Source organism: Danio rerio, chromosome 18, assembly GCF_049306965.1.
Source record: "Danio rerio strain Tuebingen ecotype United States chromosome 18, GRCz12tu, whole genome shotgun sequence".
In the NCBI taxonomy this organism is placed as follows: Eukaryota; Metazoa; Chordata; class Actinopteri; order Cypriniformes; family Danionidae; genus Danio; species Danio rerio.
The window spans coordinates 7,973,220-7,995,671 of record NC_133193.1 but is presented as its reverse complement, the minus strand read 5'-3'; the positions used below and the strand labels follow the sequence as shown (position 1 = coordinate 7,995,671).

General features: G+C 37.4%; 1 protein-coding gene across 6 annotated transcripts in view; it reads left to right on the top strand.

The window, feature by feature from the left end:
- The window catches only part of ppp6r2b (protein phosphatase 6, regulatory subunit 2b), a 40,798-nt gene extending 25,919 nt beyond the window's left edge, over positions 1 to 14,879 (top strand). For 4 of the 6 annotated variants that reach the window (XM_073930260.1, XM_003200421.7, XM_073930259.1 and 1 more), the window contains exons 15-23: positions 12 to 109; positions 1,458 to 1,509; positions 3,118 to 3,245; positions 5,835 to 5,989; positions 6,309 to 6,483; positions 6,652 to 6,725; positions 8,154 to 8,334; positions 12,636 to 12,737; positions 14,362 to 14,879. In XM_073930260.1, the coding sequence (XP_073786361.1) occupies positions 12 to 109; positions 1,458 to 1,509; positions 3,118 to 3,245; positions 5,835 to 5,989; positions 6,309 to 6,483; positions 6,652 to 6,725; positions 8,154 to 8,334; positions 12,636 to 12,737; positions 14,362 to 14,392 (996 nt within the window). In that variant the 3' untranslated portion in view covers positions 14,393 to 14,879. The remainder of the gene's footprint in view (positions 1 to 11; positions 110 to 1,457; positions 1,510 to 3,117; positions 3,246 to 5,834; positions 5,990 to 6,308; positions 6,484 to 6,651; positions 6,726 to 8,153; positions 8,335 to 12,635; positions 12,738 to 14,361) is intronic. The other 2 variants (XM_073930263.1, XM_073930262.1) reach the window with 1 other exon arrangement.
- The last annotated feature ends 7,573 nt before the right edge of the window (positions 14,880 to 22,452 follow it).

Sequence of the window (22,452 nt, the reverse complement as noted above, 5' to 3'; positions counted from 1 at the left end):
TTTTAATGCAGGTGTTCTCAGATTATCAGATCCAGCAGATGACCGCAAACTTTGTTGATCAGTTTGGACTGAATGACGATGAGTTCAGAGAGCATGATGGGAGTATAAGGTGACTCCTGCACAGACGTTTACATTCAGAGTTAAATGTAGATTCTGGTATTAAGTGCAAACATGTCAAAATGTGACATTTATTTTAAGGAAACATCCTAAAATTGCACGTTCATACACTATTGTTTACTAAAACTATTAAATTGAAAGCTACTTCAAAAAAAACTAATAATAATTTGACAAAAAAAGATTACATTTGGTTCCTCAAAATGCATGAAAACGTTCACTACCTGACAAAATCTTGTCGTCGATCCCAGTTGTCAGAGCAACAGATAATAACTTGACTTCTAGTTGATCATTTGGAAAAGGGGCAGAAGGTAGATTGATCTGATGAATCATCTGTTGAGCTGCATCCCAATCATCACAAATACTCCAGAAGACCTATTGGAACCTGCATGGACCCAAGATACTGATAGAAATCAGTCAAGTTTGGTGAAGGAAAAATCATGGTTTGGGGTTACACTCAGTATGGGTGTGTGCGAGAGATCTGCAGAGTGAATGGCGACATCATCAGTTTGAGGTATCAAGACATTTGTGCGTCCATTACATTACAAACCACAGGAGAGGGCAAATTCTTCAGCAGGATAGAGCTCCTTCTTATACTTCAGCCTCCACATCAAAGTTCCTAAGAGCAAAGAAGGTCAAGGTGCTCCAGGATTGGCCAGCCCTGTCACCAGACATAAACATTATTGAGCATGTCTGGGGTAGTATGAAGGAGGAGGCATTGAAGATGAATCCAAAGAATCTTGATGAACTCTGGGAGTCCTGCAAGAACACTTTCTTTGCCATTCCAGCTGATTTTATTAATTAGGGATTTGAGTAATTGCAGAGATGTATGGATGCAGTCCTCCAAGCTTATGGGAGTCATACACAATATTCCTTCACTGCAGCATGACTTTATATTCTATACTGGACAATATTTCTGTAAAGTCACAAGACTTTTGTCTAAGCATAGTCAAACCATACTGGCCTAATGAAATAATTAAAAATCATGATATTATCATGAAGGTATAATCATATTTTATTTTGGTCAAATAAGCGTAATCTAGAGGAATTTGGCTTTCATTTAAGCCACTTCTGATACCAAATAATCAACTAGAAGTCAAGCTATTATTTGTTGTTCCTAGAACTTGGATAGACGACAAGACTTTTGCCAGGAAGTGTAGTTTTATTCATTTAAAAACCAGTGTCATTCATATTCTTTTTGTTTAAGTCTAAAATAGCCTTTAAAATGAGCTTAATTGGTTTTCTAATACATAACTATATCTTTTTTATATAAAAGGTTATGTAAAGATCGGGACTGGTTATGGTTATTTTCTAAGGTCACTTTTGTGTGTGTTTTGCTGCAGCGCCACGTTTGATCGAATCACAGAGATCAACTTTAACTTGGTGGATGAAGGAGTGAGTCCTGATCATTGTCAATTCTCTAATTCAAGCTATTTCATGACCTTTTAGCTTCTGTTTTTAGGTTATTTTGTAACCATGCTTGTTTTGTGTTTTTCTTTTTTTGGTTTTGGGATGAATGTTGGGAATTGGGATGCGTTTATTTCTCAACTTGGATGGAAAAAAGCTTGCGCAGTATTTTGCGATTTAGATTTTTTTCATAATTCTGACATTTTTATATTAAATTAGAAGATTATACACCTGTGCATTATTTTTTTCTTCAATTTTGAGTTTATAATTGATATCTCTCAATTCTGATTTCATTTTTTGCTCTTGTTTATATCTCTGTTTACAGCTTGTGTTCTCACTTTATTTCTCAAAATTTCAAATTTATTTCTTGTAATTCTGAGTTTAAATGTCACAAATCTGATTTTTAATAAACAAAACAACACGATTAATGAAATTAAACAAAAAAAATTATGAAATTATTATTTTATCTATTTTATATTCTGGAATAATCTTTTTTTTGCCATTTTGAGCTTATATATTTCAATTCTGGTTATATTTTGCAGTTCTACTTTTATATTTTGTATTCCGACTTTATTTCTCACAAGTTTGTTTGTAATATTTATAATTTACAAATAGTTTGTATAATTTACATAATTCTGACATTTTAAAGCCAGCAGGTAGCTCTCTGTATCTCTCACCCACTGAAGCTAAGCAGTCAGTACCTGGATGGGAGACCACATGGGAAAGTTAGGTTGCCGCTGGAAGTGGTGTTAGTGAGGCCAGCAGGGGGCGCGCAACCTGCGGTCTGTGTGGGTCCTAACATCCCAGTATATTATGCTGCTCAGTGAGCGCTGTCTTTTGCATAAGAAGTTAAACCGAGGTTCTGAATCTCTGTGGTCGTTAAAAGTCCCAGGATGTCCTTCATAAAAGAGTAGGGGTTTAACCCTGGTATCCTGGCCAAATTCACCCACTGGCCTCTGTCCATCATGGCCTCCTAACCATCCCATATCATAATTGGCTTCATCAATCTGTCTCCTCTCCACCAGTCAGCTGGTGTGTGGTGTGCGGTCTGGCGCAATATGGCTGCCGTCGCGTCATCCAGGTGGATGCTGCACACTGGTGGTAAATTAGGCGATTCCCCCCAAAAATGTGTAAAGCGCTTTGATGGTAGTATTATTTAAATCACAATTAGAAGATCTTGCAATTATTTATTTTTTAACAGTTTTAAGTTTATATATTTTAATTCTGGTTTCATTTTGCAATTCTCCGTTTATAGCTCATATTCTCACTTTTTCAAAGTTTCAAGAGTTTCAAATTTAGTTGCTGTAATTAAATATCTCACAAAACTGACATTTTTGCTTGCAATTTGGAATCTTTATCTTGTGTTTTTCTACACTTACAGCAACATTTGTACGTCTGAATGATCTTTTTGTTAAATCGTTTTGTAAAAAGAGATCTACACTACTTGTCTTGACTTTTTTCTCAGAATTATAACATCACAGTTGCGAGTTTTATGAAATTTGGAGATAAAAGTTACAATTTGGAGATTAAATTAACTAAACTGCAAATTTTGTAGTTTCCTTACTCACCCCTCCCTTCTTTTCTTTCCTCTCTCAGGCGAGCTCTGCCGTGTTTGAGACTCGTACGAAGGAGAGAATCCGTCCATTCGAAGAAGCTGAGGAGGAAGAAGATATTTGGGAGGATAAAGAAATCAACTATGCAACACAAGTGAAGGCCAGAAGCAGGTTAATAAATCACACACACATTCACACTCGCACACGGAACATCCATTACTCAGACTGCTGTTGTGCTTAATACCATATCAGCAGGATTGGCTATCAAACATTCAAGAAATAATATTCAAATAGAAGTTTTCTTCAAACAAGCACTATACATAAAACGTACACGGCAACAATACTGATAAAAGGTCATCTTTTAATGATAAATACTCTATGTATATAGTGAGTATAGAGATGAGAAAGAATCATTCATTCATTTTTTTTTGGCTTAGTCCCTTTATTAATCTGAGGTCTTCACAGTGGAATGAACCGCCAACTTATCAAGCATCTGTTTTACACAGAGGATGCCCTTCCAGCTGCAACCCATCACTGGGAAACATCCATACACACCCATTCACACACATACACTATGGAAAATTTAGGCTACCCAATTATCTATACTACACGTTTTTGGAATTGTGGGGGAAACCGGAGCACCCGGAGGAAACCCACGTCAACACCGGGAGAACATGCAAACTCCAGACAGAAATGCCAACTGACCCAGCCGAGGCTCGAACCAGCGACCTTCTTGCTGTGAGGTGATTACGTTACCCTCTGCGCCACCGTGCAGCCTGAGACAGAATCGATTGATTGGAATTGATTGGTGTGCGTGACCATTATGCAGTTTTTTGCAAGCACCAACCTCCCACTCTGCCTCGTGAAACTAATACGGAGGTAACTGAAACTGCAATTCATCGAATGTCCACTGGGGGCTTGCTCCAAAATGCCCAACATTATAGAAGAAAAAAAAAAAACGTGTTTACAGCCGGGTACAAAAATGATTAGATGGATATAGCTAATATTACCCCCCCATGTTAACTGTGAGGGGGTCAATTTTTTTTATAACTAGTTTATTTATATAAATAGTTTATTTTATATCAAGCCTAAAAATTCTGCGTAATTAGGGGCATGGCTATCACACCACCTCAGCTAATTCTAGTAACTGAACTCGGCATATATATTGTACTTTTGCTTTCGTTTTATGTGGCTTTACACCATCATTTGCCTTTTAGGATTATTTCTTACTGTGCGTTCACACCGAAAGCAGTGAGAGCGTCCAAGGTCGCTCTGCCCGCCCTGGTGACAGCGCTGTCTGCCTTCTCCTCCAGCGGCAAAAGCGTCAGAATTCACTACACTGATCTCATATTTAAAGGGGCCATTGCAGCATATCAGTTACATTCCTGCATAAAACATGCTTTCTAGCGTGAAAATGTTGCGCACTTCTCATCAAACCCATTTAATAATGGAAGATCAAGTTGCATGTGGTGTGGCTTTGCTCCACTTATACATCCAATGTGTCCATGTGTCTGAAATATCCTGAAGCAGCAATACTGTTTTGTACTGTCGCATGAGATTCACGCTTTTTTAAAGATAAGTATATTTAACATTATTGCACATCAGTAACTCGCCAGTAATGTATGTTCCTGTAAGAAAACATTGTAAATAGTTGAATATCCGGCGACTACAATAATTAAACCCTTGGGAACAACTGTGGTCGGAACTAAAGTTCACAGGTCTGTGTTCTCTGAACTGCTCTCAAGCGGTGGACTTCTTCATTCTGATTGGTTGTCGCCGAACCGCGTCATAGCTCATTACCATAGAGTTGACTTGATTTCAACTCTTCTTGACGCCCACACCGATAAAGACGCGCCGCGCTGCTCCTTGTCGCTTATCGCCGCCGACTCTCATTGAAAATGAATGACTTCTGGCTACTTTGACGCTCTCGCCGATTTCGGTGTGAACGTACGGTTACAATTATTAGATAATATGGCACTTAATTGTGTTCACAAAGCATTCAAGTCTGACCTAACGGACACTTTGTCCGTGGCAGGGGTCACCAATCTCGTTCCTGGAGGTCTGGTGCCCTGCAGGGTTTGGCTCCAACTTGCCTCAACACACCTGCCTGGATGTTTCAAGTATACCTAGTAAGAGCTTGATTAGCTTGTTCAGGTGTGTTTGATTAGGGTTGGAGCTAAAACCTGCAGGACACCGGCCTTCCAGGAACAAGTTTGGTGACCCCTGGTCTGTGGTATTTTGCAGCACCTCATGCATAAGCACAGCGATTTTACAAGCTGTGTGATGATACAAGCTTTTAGCTTTTACACACAGCAGCGCTCATTAATGTCAGTTCTAGAGTAGTGGACCAATCAGAAGAACTCGGAGGTGGGACTAGCATTGCAAGCTTCTATTTATGGTAGCAAGCTGGCATGACAACAGCAACATGGCGAAGCATTTCTGAGTGCTGCGTCTTGCATTTTCAACCACAAAGAGGTGTTCCTTGTGAATAGCTGCTAAGTTGTTGCACTGCTGTGATTTTTTTTATTTTTATTTTTTGTCTAACTCCTGTGATTGGCACATCTTGACTGACTGCATTGGTTGTCGAGCGAACCGAACCGTGACTGTTCTGTTTGAATACATGTATTGTTACAACTCTAATGGCCAAACATCCAACAAAAAAAAAATATATATATATATCAAAGTGTTCTTTCTTTAAAGAGTCCACCTTTTATATTATGTTGAATATCATAGGATTGTTTGTGCTTTATATTTCTGCAGGTTTGGCCTGGTGACGAACCCTCAGAAGAGCGAGGCAGACGCCGGCTCTCGTAAGCGCCTGGGCTCTCCTGACATGGAGTGGTTCCCAGAGATCAAACCAAATCCAGAGGAAAAAAAGTCCCAGGAGGCGGAGAAGCAGCTGAGTGATCCGCAGAGTACGCTTACAACTCACAAACGTTACATTATTTATTTACACTGTCACTATTGTTTACACATTTCACATGTAGCCAAGCACAAAAATATTGATACTGCTGGCAAATTTTGACTTAAAGTTTTTTTTAGACTGGAAATGACTCTGGCTTCTCCCAAAAAATGATTAGAGGATGTATAAGAGGCATCATTGTGGGAAACAAACTCAGCTTTATTTACATTTGAACAAAAACTTTATGTCAGAATTTGCCAGGGGTATAAATAATTTTGTCTGGTAAAAAGTGAATTCACTCTATGGAATTACTCTTCACTGTCCTGCATCAGGTCCTGGCTGGATCGCGAGTTTTGAGGATGACTTCAGCTGTCGTGATCTGGCCAGTATAGCGATGGACACGGGCTCCAGTGTGTGGGGTGGCTCTGGCTCCGGCTCTGACTCTCAGCTCAGCCAGACCGAGGACAAAGGCTGGGCCACTTTTGGAGACTTCCAGCCCTTCTGCTGGTGAGGAGGAGCTGAGTGTCAACTCATTTCTGTGTTTGGAGAATTAGCATGAGAGTGTGCCAAAGACAAATTTCCACTTCTGGACAATCAAGGAAGTCCAAATGTTGTGTGCTTGAGCTGACCTTGTCTACTTGCGTCACTCTGTGCTGAATGCTCTTGTGTCTGCAGTTCAGATGCAGGACCCAGATGCAGTTCACCTGCCAACCCAGAAAATCCCAACAAACAGAGCGAGACTGAAGAATGTAAGTGCTTTATAGACGTTTCTGTTATAGTATATTCATGGTATTGAAGCGTTACTAGTTTTGAATAGCTGATGGCGCTCTTGGCTAGTTTTTACCCAGCCGATGGCACTATTGGCTAGTTTTTAAACAGCAGATGGCTCTCTTGGCTAGTTTTTAAACATCAGATGGTGCTCTTAGCTAGTTTTTAAACAGCAGATGGCGCTCTTGGCTAGTTTTTAAACAGCAGATGGTGCTTTGGCTAGTTTTTAAACATCAGATGGCGCTCTTGGCTAGTTTTTAAACATCAGATGGTGCTCTTGGCTAGTTTTTAAACATCAGATGGTGCTCTTGGCTAGTTTTTAAACAGCAGATGGGGCTCTTGGCTAGTTTTTAAACAGCAGATGGCGCTCTTGGCTAGTTTTTAAACAGCAGATGGTGCTCTTAGCTAGTTTTTAAACAGCAGATGGCGCTCTTGGCTAGTTTTTAAACAGCAGATGGTGCTCTTGGCTAGTTTTTAAACAGCAGATGGTGCTTTGGCTAGTTTTGAACAGCAGATGGTGCTCTTGACTAGTTTTTAAACATCAGATGGCGCTCTTGGCTAGTTTTTAAACAGCAGATGGCGCTCTTGGCTAGTTTTTAAACAGCAGATGGTGCTCTTAGCTAGTTTTTAAACAGCAGATGGTGCTCTTGGCTAGTTTTTAAACAGCAGATGGCGCTCTTGGCTAGTTTTTAAACAGCAGATGGTGCTCTTGGCTAGTTTTTAAACAGCAGATGGTGCTCATGGCTAGTTTTGAACAGCAGATGGCGCTCTTGGCTAGTTTTTAAACAGCAGATGGCACTCTTTGCTAGTTTTGAACAACAGACAGCGCTTTAGGCTAGTTTTTGACAGTAGATAGCGCTCTATGCTAGTTTTGTAGAGTAGATAGCACTTTAGGCTAGTTTTGAAACAGCAGACGGCACTCTAGGCTAGTTTTATACAGCAGACAGGACTCTAGGCTAGGTTTTAAGCAGCAGACGGTGCTCTAGGCTCGTTTTTACCAGCAGATGGCACTTTTGGCTAGGTTTTAAGCAGCAGATGGCGCTTTAGGCTAGATTTTTACCAGCAGACAGCGCTCTTGTCTAGGTTTTAAACAACAGACAGCATTCTAAGCTTGTTTTTACCAGCAGACGGCACTCTAGGATAGGTTTTAAACAGCAGACAGCCCTCTAGGCTAGTTTTTAGCAGCAGATGGTGCTCTAGGCTAGTTTTTTTGTAACTACAATGATGTAAACACAGCTTACTATGAACACTCTTGTAATTCGCCTTAAATTTTCTTAGTGTTATTAATGACAATTTCATGTAAATAAATAAGTGGTATTTGTTAGTAATTGGATGCACACAGCAATGCATTTTTAAACTTCAAAATATTGTTATTGTTATCTTTAGTATTGTATGTTTGTGTGTGTCAGTGAAGGGCTCGTCGGCGTGTGTGTGGAGTGTGTGTGGAGCGAGGAAAGCTCCACTAGTAGCGTCTGACAGCAGCTCCAGTGGATCAGACAGTGAGGAAGAGGAGGAAAAATCCAGCATCATTACTGAGAGCAGCGGCAAACTTAAAGCGGAAGCAAAACATGAGAAAGCAGCCATCAGCAGGTAAGCACACAATAATACATTACAAACACACATTTGTGCATTTTTTTTATGGTCCGTTATAGCCAATAATAATATTGTATTGTACTATTAGGAATAATTGTAATTATATAGTTATCTATTGTTGTTTAAAAGTGATATATTATTTAATATTATTTGTAGGAATTACCATTTTTTTATTTTACTTTTAAACATTATTATTAATATTTTAAAATAGATCAATTTAAAGGCAGTGCTAATAGTAATGCTACTAATAAATATAACAGTAAATAAATAAATAATTATTTAATATTAAAATATAACATTATTGTTAATACTACTGCTATTCATTTAAATATGATGATTATTATTATTATTGTTAGCATTAGTAGTTTGAAACTAATTTATTTTTACTGTTATAATTATTATTAGTATTAATTACTTTAAGAAATTCTTGTTGTTATTATGATTAATATTATCATCAATGTTATTATTGTCATTTACACTTACTGTTGTTCAAAAATTTAGTATAATACAGTTATTAGAAGTGTCAGTAGTTATAATACTTGTATTGTAAAAAAATTGCTTTGAAGCATTATTATTATTTCATTATTATTATTATTATTATTATTAATAGTAGTTGTATTACTACTATTACTAATAATAATTTTATTCCACTTCAAACCATTATCGTTATATTGATTTACCGCTATTATTTATTACTATTACTACTAATTATAAATTGTAAATGTTAAAGGTGCAGTATGTAAGTATGACATCCAGTGGTTGAATTAGGTATTTTGTTCCTGGATCAAAACAAACGCAAGCACAAGTTGCCAGATTGAGGACAGGGGTAGGGATACACCGATACCATTTTTTTGGATTCGATCTGATCTCAATACCAAAATTCTGATCATCGACCGATACAGATCTGATCCAGATACTATGCTGTTTTCTTTTTTTTTTTTTTAAGCATAATACAGTTTCTATAGCACTGGTGCTAAACTCAAATAATATATCTGCTTCAGTAAAAATAACTGAGCTATAGGCCTACCGTATATGACAGACGACACAATCTAACTAAAAACATGATGCTTGCTGTAAACTAGGCTACATTATTTGAGCATTCGTTATGACATTGATCTGTTGTGGTCCAGCTTGTTTCCTGTTTCAATAGTAAGATTTTTCTTTAAAATTTGTAAAAGGCTACAAATACTGACCCTAATCGATGGGAAAATAATCAGTCTTTTAGATTGATATTTTCCTGCAGGTTTGATGCAGACTAAACCCAACTGTCTGAGGCCAGTTTTACTTGATAATCCCTCGCCAAATCTCATCGAGAGTGAGACAGAGAAAGTTTAAATCAAGGTCAACATGCTTCAGCACCAAAACTGAGCAGCACAAAGGGAAGAAATCAGTGCGTTGGAATCTGTCCAATGTATTATTGAGCCTTTTCTAATTTAAAATTTCAGGTAGGCCTACTTTGTGTGTGAAGAGCAGGTAACAAACCTCTCTACTCCAGTGTTGCGAATGCGATCTGCTGATCTAACAGACACAGCGCAACGTGATTTAGAAACAGCAATGAACTCCTTGTTGCAGGTCAACATGAACCCATTTAATACAAAACAAAATGCATTTCTCCACCGATTACTTGCATTAATAGGAACAAATAATCTTGGAGAAAGATTTTCGTGTTGTCATGAACGCGACATGCAGCTGGAATTGTGAATGAATAGAGAATGAAGGACAGGTGCAGCGACGGGAAGTGTTGAAATGAACATGAATTTAACCACTTAAATATTCAACTGCATTTCACATTAAACTATGGCTTCGGAACATTTAGGATGTTGTAGCCATTGGCAACTTTTTGGTGACTTATAATAGGCTACCTTCGTGGCTTAGTTGGCTTATAAATAGAGAACACACACAAGATCGGATTTGGATCGATATCAGCTGGCTGGATCCAGCAAAAATATGAGGTATTGAATCGATATCCGATTCAAGAATCGGGATCGGTGCATCCCTTGACAGGAGCGAGCGATTTAAACCGTGTTCAAAATAAAAGCAACGGCACCCGATAGAAGGTATATTTTCAATATTAAAAGGAGTCTTTGTCCTCACCAACATGTCGAAGTGATATATTAGAATCGGCTTCTGCTTTTTACAGGTGAACAACAGAAAACTTTGACAATGATCACCGATGAATGATTTAGCGTGTACATTTAATAATGTTAAAGAGGTTTAATATGTATTAAACAGATTATAAACCTGACCATTCATGAGTGAGAGCATATTCTGTGCTTCTGAATCCCTGTAATTAAACTTCTGTCGTGTTTCGTCTGGTGCAAACAGCCAAATTGCTCATCCCTGCGTATCTAGTCACAAAGTGTGTTGTTAGGACACGGGTGTCAATGTAACATGCTCACCTAATGTTTACATTTGTAATAGTTATGTTATTTGCTAATTAATAACCTGATGTGGAACTCTGAATTTGAGGGTGCTTTCACACTTGGTTCAATTGCCTGAACCGTACCTAAGTTCGATTGTCCTCCCTTGCCACCTTCTCGGTTGTTTTCTGTTCACACTGTCTTTTTTCCTTCGGAAGCCCAGTACGCTTGTGTCATTGAGCTGCTGTTTTGTTTACGGCTGTTGCTAGGTGACGGTCACGAAAGTGCCGAAATGGAAAGACGTCCGCACATCACAGTCATTTTGCTTTTACTAAAGCTTTTGGTTTTGGACATACAGAAAGCGACTCGTGTCCATCTGCCGCAAAAATATTATAAACATTCAGAACATCCCACGATCTGCAGAAGCTGTTTTTGGAGGAGACAAGCACTGTGTATCAATGTGTTTGCCCTGGCTCAGTTCCATTTGTCACCAAGGTACAATACGTGACACACGCTCACACACGAACGAATGAACGTTATGAAAACGATAGTTTGTTGTACACTCGGCGGCTCACTTCCGTTATTTGGTATGATTGCATTTACATCAGAAGTGAAGCGTACCAGAGTTCGCATGAACCATACCCCAGAACACCTCTTTCAGGCGGACTCGGGTACGGTTCACTGGTTTAGAACCCCGAGTTTAGAAGACACGTTCACACTAGCTAAACGTACCGTACAATGACGTCAAATGAACCCGGGTGTGGACCAAAAGTGCTAGTGTGAAAGCACCCTGAGTCTCATTTCGGAGGCTGCTACTGTCCACCAGAGGTCGCATTTCGGTCACAGGTGCATGCTTTGAGAGCCTTCATGACTGACTGAATGAAAGACAACCGGGGTGCTGAAATATAATTGGCTAATGCCGAGTTCAGATGTTTTCACAATGCATGACTATCTGAGCTAGCGTTTTGTCGCTGCTTTGTTTACTTTACCAAATCGGCGACAGGGGCTTTCACATTGCATGACTTTACAATAGGAAGAATTGCCAACAACTTCGTCCAAATTACGTCTCACCGCCAAAAACAAGTCGTATATCTTTTGTTATTAACTACATAACCAGAAAGAAGCCTTAAATGGGGAAGAAAATTTACAAATTTGCTCACCTGGGTTTAAAGGGAATTAGCCATTTCTCTTCAACTTTCCTTTTTAACTTTCTGTATGAAACGTCAAACAGACACGGGTGCTCCTGTCAAACCTCCACTAGGGACTTTTTTCTTCATTTCTTGGGTCCAAATAAACCGAAAATGAGCGCTTTTAACTTCTCCCCCCGCCTCCCGCTGGCCAGCTGGTACACTCTTTCTGGTGCTGCTCTCTCATTGGCTGTAGGCGGTCGTTGATAGTTCAAACTGTGTGATTGTCACTCACGTGCACGAGCACCAATTTGCCTGTGATTCATGCATTTGTCGGTGATTTCTCAAAATCTGTCGGCGAGTCAAAATCAGGGCTAAAATCATGCAGGCATAAAGTGGCATTGGGCGGGTTAAATGAACCAAACAAAAACAGCTGTTAAGGCACGGAAACCACATTTTCAAAGCCGAATATCTGACTTCAGCATTGTTTTTAGGATGAACAAGCTTGTTCATTCAGCATGTTTTTTAAAAATCATCAAAAGTCAAAAACTTACACACAGCACCTTTAATTTGTATAAATCGTTCTTGTTTCTATAGATAATAACAACAATACTAATAACAACAATAAAGCACTCTTATACACAATTTACATACCCATTTGAGCATGAATACATTTTTGCAGATAGATAGTAGTTATTATTATGATAATCAATAATTATTATCAGTAAAAACTGCTGCTTTGACTCCAGACGTCTCAGAAAGTGTTTTAAGGACTGTGATGTCCTTAATGCTTTCTTCCACTGTCTTCCAGTGACATTAATGCCAAAGCAACAAGTGGCATGACAACAGATGTCATAGCAACAGGAACCATGGCGATGCCCATCACTGGTACTCAGTCGCCCAAGGAGAAGAAGTGAGTGTTTTACCACAGGAGCTTGCTGGACATATGTTTGAAAGAAAACCTGGGGTATTAATATCTGTGAGACATATTTTTGAGTTTGTAGGATTACAAGCTCATTATATTCATCCTGAAGAATGTAAGAGACACTGTTTACGTTACATTAAGCCACAGAAATCTTAAAGAGATAGTTCAACCAAAAATGTAAATGTCCTCATCATTTCCTCTCTCTCATTGAGTTTTTAAACCTTTATGAGGCCGTTTACTTATTGCATCTAAAAATGCATGGAAAGTAGGGATGCACCAATACCATTTTTTTAGATACGATATCAAAATTCTGTGTAAAGACCGATACAGATCCAATCCCGATACGAAAATTCTGAATATTGACCGATACAGATCCATAAACAACTATGGAAGTCAATTGATGCCAGCTGCAAACATTAGGGAAAATACTATGGAAGTCAATTGATGCCAGCTACAAGCCTTAGGAAAAATAATATGGAAGTCAATTGCCGCAAACTACAAGCATTAGGAATAAAAATACTATGGAAGTCAATTGATGCCAGCTACAAACATTAGGGAAAATGATTATGGAAGTCAATTGATGCCAGCTACAAGCATTGGGGAAAATACTATGGAAGTCAGTTGGTGCCAACTACAAGCATTGGGGAAAATGACTATGGAAGTCAATTGATGCCAGCTACAAACATTAGGGAAAATGACTATGGAAGTCAATTGATGCCAGCTGCAAACTTTAGGGAAAATACTATGGAAGTCAATTGATGCCAGCTACAAGCATTAGGGAAAATGACTATGGAAGTCAATTGATGCCAGCTACAAACATTAGGGAAAATGACTATGGAAGTCAATTGATGCCAGCTACAAACATTAGGGGAAATGATTATGGAAGTCAATTGATGCCAGCTACAACCTTTAGGGAAAATACTATGGAAGTCAATTGATGCCAGCTGTAAACATTAGGGAAAATAATATGGAAGTCAATTGATGCCAGCTACAAACATTAGGGAAAATGACTATGGAAGTCAATTGATGCCAGCTACAAACATTAGGGGAAATGATTATGGAAGTCAATTGATGCCAGCTACAAACATTAGGGGAAATGATTATGGAAGTCAATTGATGCCAGCTACAAACATTAGGGGAAATAATATGGAAGTCAATTGATGCCAGCTACAACCATTAGGGAAAATACTATGAAAGTCAATTGATGCCAGCTGCAAACATTAGGGAAAATAATATGGAAGTCAATTGATGCCAGCTACAAACATTAGGGGAAATAATATGGAAGTCAATTGATGCCAGCTACAAACATTAGGGAAAATGACTATGGATGTCAATTGATGCCAGATACAAACATTAGGCAAAATGCTATGGAAGTCAGTTGATGCCAGCTGCAAACATTAGGCAAAATGCTATAGAAGTCGTTTGATGCCAGCTACAAACATTAAGGAAAATACTATGGAAGTCAATTGATGCCAGCTACAAACATTAGGAATAAAAATTTTATGGAAGTCAATTGGTGCCAGAAAGAAACTTGTATATGTTTTAAACAAGGGTAAGTGTATATTGCTTTTAAAATCTCTAAATATGTTGCATGGTCTGTCTTGTTTTGCAGGGGCGACTCCAGTAGTAATGGCCCGATGTAACCTCATTCTCCTCCATCTTCATGACAGCTGTTGCTCCACCTGTGAAATGCTAAAGGCTGTGGCTTTCCCGTTGACAGACACGACTCCTCTCTGTGTGTGTTTTTGATTTGAGCATGAGCGATACTCTACGTGATCTCCGTCTTCCCTGATGAAGACACATAGTCACTGTTGGAAACACTAAACTTCACATCAACGCCCACAGGTCAATTCTCACATATGCATCATCCAAAGGCTTGATTTATAGTGTTGTTTTTTTATGTTTCTGAAGCAGTATTTACCAGTTTGAACGAGGCAGGAGATCAAGTCTGAGTGAGCGAGCGAGCGCGTGTGTGTGTGTGTGTGTTTTGATCAATATCTCTGTTTGCTGTAGCCTTTGGGCCTGGTACTGACATGATTTCAGTACTGATTTGTTTGCACTTGCGTTTCCACAGCATTTATCTTTTCAAGCTCCGCCCATCATTCATAAACATATTTAAATGAGCAAAAATATTTGGGAGCAGGTCTCAGTGGTTATTTTTTTTCTTCTTGTTGCTGTTGTAGGATGTTTGTTTTAAAGGGATAGCTCACCCAAAATGTTTACTCAACAATATTTTATACAAGGAAATGGCTTCCAAAAAAGGGAAAAATGACCGTAAATTTCATAATTTCTAAAAATGGACCAAAATAAGTGACATTTTTCCTTTGTCAGTACTGTTACACTGTAATTGGCATTAGTTTACAATAAAAGATAAGAACATTTTGTATTAAATCAGCTGTAATATGTGTGATTAGGACAAAAAAATTAACATATTTCAGCAATTTAGGGATTTTTTTCTAGTAACAACTGTATGTGTATATGAATGTTAAACTATGACTCCTGATTTGTTGAAACCAGTTGATTTATTTTGGAAACAGACATTTTCATGAAGGAATCATTAAATCATTCTGTCTAAGTCAATCAGCTGCTTTCTATAAATCATTTGAGTCAAACCAAGTGACTTAATATAGGGATCATTGAATCAGACTGAAATGATTTGTTAATGAGAGCTGATTCATTTAGAAATAAAACAAATTACTGCCTTTATGAATGGATCATTGAATAATTGACTCAAATGATTTGTTCAGGAGCACTGATTCATTTAGAAATCATACAAGTGACTTTTTTGAATAGTTCATTAAAACATTGACTCATGTGATTCGTTTGAGAGCGCGGATTCATTTAAAATCATACAAGTGACTCTTTATCAATGGTTCATTGAACCAAATGATTTGTTTAAGAGCGCTGATTTAATTAGAAATTATACAAGTGAGTCTCTTTATGATTGATTCATTGACTCATTTACTGATGTGAATTGTTCGTGAGCGCTTATTCATTTAGAAGTGAAATGGATGACTCTATAAATGGATCATTAAATCATTGGCTCAAATGATTTGTTCAGGTGTGCTGATTCATTTAGAAATGAAACAAGTGACTTTATGAATGGATCATTGAATCACTGAATCAAAAGATTTTTTAGAAGCACTGAGTCGTTTAGAATTTATACAAGTGAGTCTTTATGAATGGTTCATTGAATCATTGACTGATGTGTTTTGTTTGGGAATGCTGATTCGTTTAAAAATTATACAAGTGACTCTTAATGAATCATTTATTAAATCATTGACTGACATAATTTGTTTGGGAGTGCTGATTCGTTTAGAAATTATACAAGTGAGTCTTTTTATTAATTATTCATTGAATCATTGACTGACGTGATTTGTTCAGGAACACTGATTCATTTAGAATTTATACAAGTGACTCCTTATGAATGGTTCATTGAGTCATAGACTTAAATGGCTTGTTCAGAAGCGATTGTTTGAAATGGTTTGAAAATTTAAAATGTAAAATTATTTATATTATATAAGATATAAAATCATTTAAAATGATATGTTACTTTCTTTATGAATAGTTGATTGAATAATTGACTCGTGATTTGTTCAGGAGCACTGATTCGTTTAGAAATTAAACAAGTAAATCTTTATGAATGGTTTATTGAATCATTGACTCATGTGATTTGAATCACTGAAAAGAATGAATCATGGAAAAACATTTCAGCAGCTCTGATTTATTTAAAAAATTATACAAATGACTCCTTATGAATGAATCATTGACTCGCATGATTTGAATCACGGAAAAATTGTTTGGGAGCACTGATTCATTTAGAAATTATACAGGTGACTCATTAAGAATTGTTAATTGAATCACTGACTCAAATGATTTGTTCAGAAGCGCCAATTCATTTAGAAATCATTTCCCTATGCAAGCTTGTTTTAAAACTTCCTAAAGGGACTGGGAATTTAAATGTTTAGGCATTTGGTAGGAATTTGATCCAAAGCGGCTTACACTTACATTGAAGGTGCAGAGTTATCAGGGAATCAGTGAATTGAACCCACCATGTTGGCATTGCTAGAATCATGCTTTTTGTGTGAACTATCCCTTTAAATCTTGTTCTTGTCTGTGTGCTTGATATCAGAATGAACTCTCAGGTGAATGTTGTGTGTCGTGTGTGTGTGAGTAAGAGGAACCGAGGGTGCGTTTTGTGTGCCTTCAAATCAGAGAATGGACACATCAGTATGTTTATTGTGTGCACAAATATCTTTAGTCACATCTTCCTATATCACTGTCAGGTCTTAGTAATACTCGTGTGTTCTTTACGATATATTATATTTTTTATGACTAATTACTAGCGAAACACTAGAGAGCTGCAGTGTCCGTTTGAAGCTAGAGCGATAGCAATAACTGTACTTATTTTGGGATTCATTTCCTTTTTTTTTATTAGAAATGTAGCTTTGACGAAATGTGCACACAAGCTGTTTGTGAGAGCGAGTGTTGTGTGTGTGTATTAGAGGCTCGGTGTGTTTCCAATTTGTTTTGCACTTTTAAAAACTTGATTTTGATACCAAATGCAAATGTTCGTGGCGGTACGATGATGAAAGCGAGAGCCAGTTTTTGTGCGTGGTTGAGTTTACAGTTAGTTGTGTTTTTTTTTTTTTTTTTTGGAGCGCGAGTGTGTCGTATTAGTGAGCGTATATAAGCAAGACGCGGGAAATATCGATTGATCAGTCTCTGTGCTGGAATGTAATTCATACTTTTATAAGTTTATTATCTTTTTTTTTTTGCCAAATATTCCGTCCGTCTTTCCCCATTCAGGATATCAGGGTTGTATTCTCTCCTCATGGAGATTTATAAATGTCATTTCAGATGGTTCATTCAATTCAGCACTTACAAACTGCCACTTACAGTAGTAGTGGATTAGCAGAGCGGTCTTTACTAGAAGTAAAAGGTAACTCCCATTGATCTTGTCTTCCACATGTATACGGCTTTTTATGAATAGCTTTTCCTATGTAATCTATTCCAAGCATTTCTGTCATTAGCTGAACTAACATGTTTAGTTGACATGTCAAATATATCAATTTAGCCAGTTTTGCTGCTGTTAAAGGGTTGGTTCCCACACTGTACAATGTTGCTCCAACACAAATTGCTCAAGTCAACTTAATCATATTTACAAGTTTAAGTAGATTGAACATAAAACAATTAAGTTGCCCCCCCCCCCCCAAAAAAAATTAAGAATTGTGTTGTTTCAACTAGGGCTGGGTTGATATGGCAAAACTGCTGTCTTGATCATTATTTTCCATATTCAACTATATCGATATATATGAGCAACATCACAGGAGTAGCACTGCCATATGGCTGTAAATTGGCACTGCTGGGAAGTGTGCATTGTTTCCTTAGTGTCTCACCAGTGATGATATACAGCCATATCGCACTGCTACGAGTGTGATATTAGGCTTATACAACAGTTTAACGGCAAAATCGTATATATTAGGAAGACAATCAAACACAGAGTCTAAAAATCCTTTTTTACGAGGAACTCCATTCATGCAGCTGACGTCAGAACAGCAGAAACCGATACTACTCCACCGTCACTTTAGCGCTAGTATTTGAATGATTCTCTAGCGTAATATCTAAAGCAGCGGTTCTCAAACTTTTTTCATCAAGTACCACCTCAGAAAAAAATTGTCTCTCCAAGTACCACCATAATGAGCAGTATTGAAATACAGTAGCCAAGTACAGCAGCTACAACTCTGCACAGTTTAAAATATATGTTTATATATACATATATACATTTTGAAATATATGTAGCATGTACATGACATATTTCATTCCTCCGTGTACCACTACAAGGAAGTCCGCGTACCACTAGTGGTACACGTACCACAGTTTGAGAACCACTGGTCTAAAGTGATGACAAAAAACACGTGATCTTGCTTACATTTAAAGATTATAAGGCTGAACGGCAGGAAATGCCATCAGTCTACAGAGATTTCCCAGTATTTCTCTGTTGTAATCAAGAGATCACAATAATTAACCCCGAAAAAGCCAGAGCAAAGCAAACACTACCACATTATTATGGTATAAATACAGCACTACAACATACAAAAAAGAGACACATCAACTTAGAATGACACTTACCTGATTTGATCTGCTGTAGTTTGAAATTGACAAGTTTTTCTCATCTAATAACTAATTGTGCGGTCTCTTGTCGACATCTTGTGGCGAAGCGTCAACCGTCTGCTCTGCTCAGTATGACAGGCTGATGGATGACGATGTGCTGCATCTCAGAAATTATAAATATTTTAAATAGGCACTATTTTAAATAGTTGCAATCTAAACAACTACATTCTCACCTAAAAAAGCCTCAAAAGTACATGATGTTGTCCAACAGCTGCGATATTTGTCAAACTGCAGTGAGTTTATTGATCTGTTGTGGACGGAGTAATACAGACGTTTGAGGCTGCAGAAAAATCGCACGGCTATCAGCCAATCAGATTCGAGAACTGTTGTATAAATTCCGACATACACTGTTAATGCTTCCAGCATTAAAAGAGTGTGCCAACAATGATCAAAGCTACAAAAATTAGAGCATTCATTAAATAACGTTTACTAAATATTGTTTATTAACAAAAACAGATTAGATTACTCAGATTTTGACAGATTTCTGCTGTGTGATTGGCTCTTAGATCAAAATCAAGTAAAAATGTCCTAAGCTAGTCATCGTGATTGACATTCTCTATGCGATTCGATATGATATCGTTGATCGGCCCAGCCCTAGTTTCAACCCATTTTGAATGCGTGGTTTAAACAAGCAGCAAAAGTCATTTTTTGAGTGCAGGTTATACAATTTCAGTGCCCAAAACTAGTTTCTGGTTCCAAGAACGTTAACAGAATGTTCTGCATTGGTTAGCCAGGTTTTTCTTCTCTTACTTTAGGAAAACATTATGGGTTTGTTTCACCTTGAAATGAAAACTGTCATCATTTGCTCTCTCATTCCAAACCTACAAGAAGCGTGTTCATCTTCTGATCACAAATGAAGACATTTTACATTTTAAATAAGATGTGAACAGATTTGTATCCCTCCATTTGAAAAGTCAAACGCTTCAAAATGTTTGTAAAGAGATAAGGGTTTTGGAGAGATGCAAAAGGGATATAAATAGAAATGTGCTGTTAATTTACGTACATTTTAAGCTGAAAATGTTTCTTGACCATTCATAAATTGCTAGTCAAGGGTTAACAGCACTTTTTTATGGATTTTATGGGCAGCACGGTGGCTCAGCGGTTAGCTCTGTGAAGAGTCACCTCACTGACCACACACACACACACACACACACACACACACAAACAAACAAAAGCACACACTCAACCACACACACACAACCACACACACACACACACACACACACACACACACACAAACAAACAAAAGCACACACTCAACCACACACACACACACACACACACACACAAACAAACAAACAAACAAACAAAAGCACACACACAACCACACACACACACACAACCACACACACACACACACACACACACAACCACACACACACACACACACACACAGCCAAACACACACACACACACACACACACACACACAACCACACACACACACACAACCAACCACACACAACCACACACACACACACACACACAAACAAACAAACAAAAGCACACACACAACCACACACACACACACACACACACACACACACAGCCAAACACACACACACACACACACACACACACAACCACACACACACACACACAACCACACACAACCACACACACACACAACCACACACACACACACAACCACACACATACACAACCACACACACATACACACACAACCCCACACACACACACACACACACACACACACACACAGAGCCTGCAGTTTAGTTCGCGCTTTTAAAAAACAACAGATGTTTACAACTGGAAAGGGGGCGGTAACTAATTTAATAATCGTTTATCTCGAATAATGGTTTTTTATAATCGTTAGAAGCCAAAATCAAAATCGGATTTTCGATTTATTGCACAGCACTGTGTTGTCATGTCTTTGCAATCAAAATAATGTGGTTATTATGGAAGTCAATTGGGCAAAAACTGCCACTTACATGACGAAAGGGTAGTCAGTTAAACAGTGCACAAGGGTTAATTTTGTTTCCGATCTCTTAATCCTGATTTGCTAGGATAGAAGTGTTTAATTAAAACATTTTGAGTTACATAAACTCTTCTAGGTCTGGAATGACATGAAAGCGACCATTTTAATTTCATTTATCACTTTAATAATAGTCAACGTTTGTCCGCACATTAGCAGGAGAGAAGAATATTTGATCAAAACTGTGATGTAACAATTAATCCAACGTAATGAAACTAATCTAATTTTAGTCAGCACTTTTCAAGTTTCATATTTCCCCATGGAGATTTTTTTAGCTGAATAATAGATGCATCAGAACCTGCGATGTGAAGTCTATGTTCATGTTGTTGGGTTATTTTCCTGTATGTGTACATGTACCTAAAAACACAAACACATACTGTAAGTACGTTATGACCTGGTACAGTATTTCTGTGGCATGTTCTGCCTCAAGCATCCGTCCATGGTGTGAAACTGGATCACAGGTCTGTTGTCATTTGGTCAAATGCCCTTTTTAATGTACATTGATGCTGGTGGTTTTCTTTTCCTACCGTTTTATTTTTGGTATAATGCAATACTGTACCTGTTATCTGTTGTCAAAGTTAGGCTTTAAAATCAGATATAAAACCAATAAATATTTCAAATGGGGTTCTGTGTCCTGTGTTTGTGTGTTTAGACCATGCGAAATTAATAAAACAGAAAAGTAGTTAAGTGTGCACTAACACAGTGTTTAGCCATCATAAAAAAATATGTATAAACGCATTTAACATTTGACACTTTTATTTTCTGAACTCAAGTGCTGTTTGAATTGCATATAGTCAAACTATTTATTTTAATTCCTTTCAATAGGGATTTTATTCAGTTGTTTTGTGGAAGAAATGACAAACACATTTATTTATTTATTAACAGAAATTATTATACCTGACTAAGCACAGCTTGGGAATAAACTGTGTGAAATTATGTAAGGAAATGTAAGTTGTCCACATACTTTTGTTTTCTTTTGCATATCAGAGCAAGTGCTTCATTAAACATTTCATATACAGTGATCAAAGTGGTGAAAACAGACCAAAATAATGACTGAAATACATGTATGTGGAAATGTAAAACATTTCTGTTTGTTTTATTCTGTAAAAAACTGATAATTTATTTTATTTTAAAAACGTTATTTATTTTTTTGGCATAAAATATTAATAATGTGCCATCTCTCGTTTGGTGGAATAATCCTGATTTTTATTTATTTATTTATTTTTATCACATAAAAATTTTTTTTTTAAAGTTTTTCTGATCATCAATTACTAATAAACAAAAAAAATTTTTTTCATTTTTTTCTCTGAATTTTTTTTTGTTGTTTTCTGGAAATAAAAGCTGTAAATTATATTTTAATTTGAAATTAATAAAATAATGCAAAAAAAAAAAAAACTTGTCCACATACTTTGATGTACTTTAGCATGTCATGTTCCCACAGTATACAATAATCAAAGTGCTAAAAAAAAATGTGTGTGTGCATGCATGCAATTGTTCGCTTTCTCTGGATATTTTGCTTTATGTGTTTGAGTAA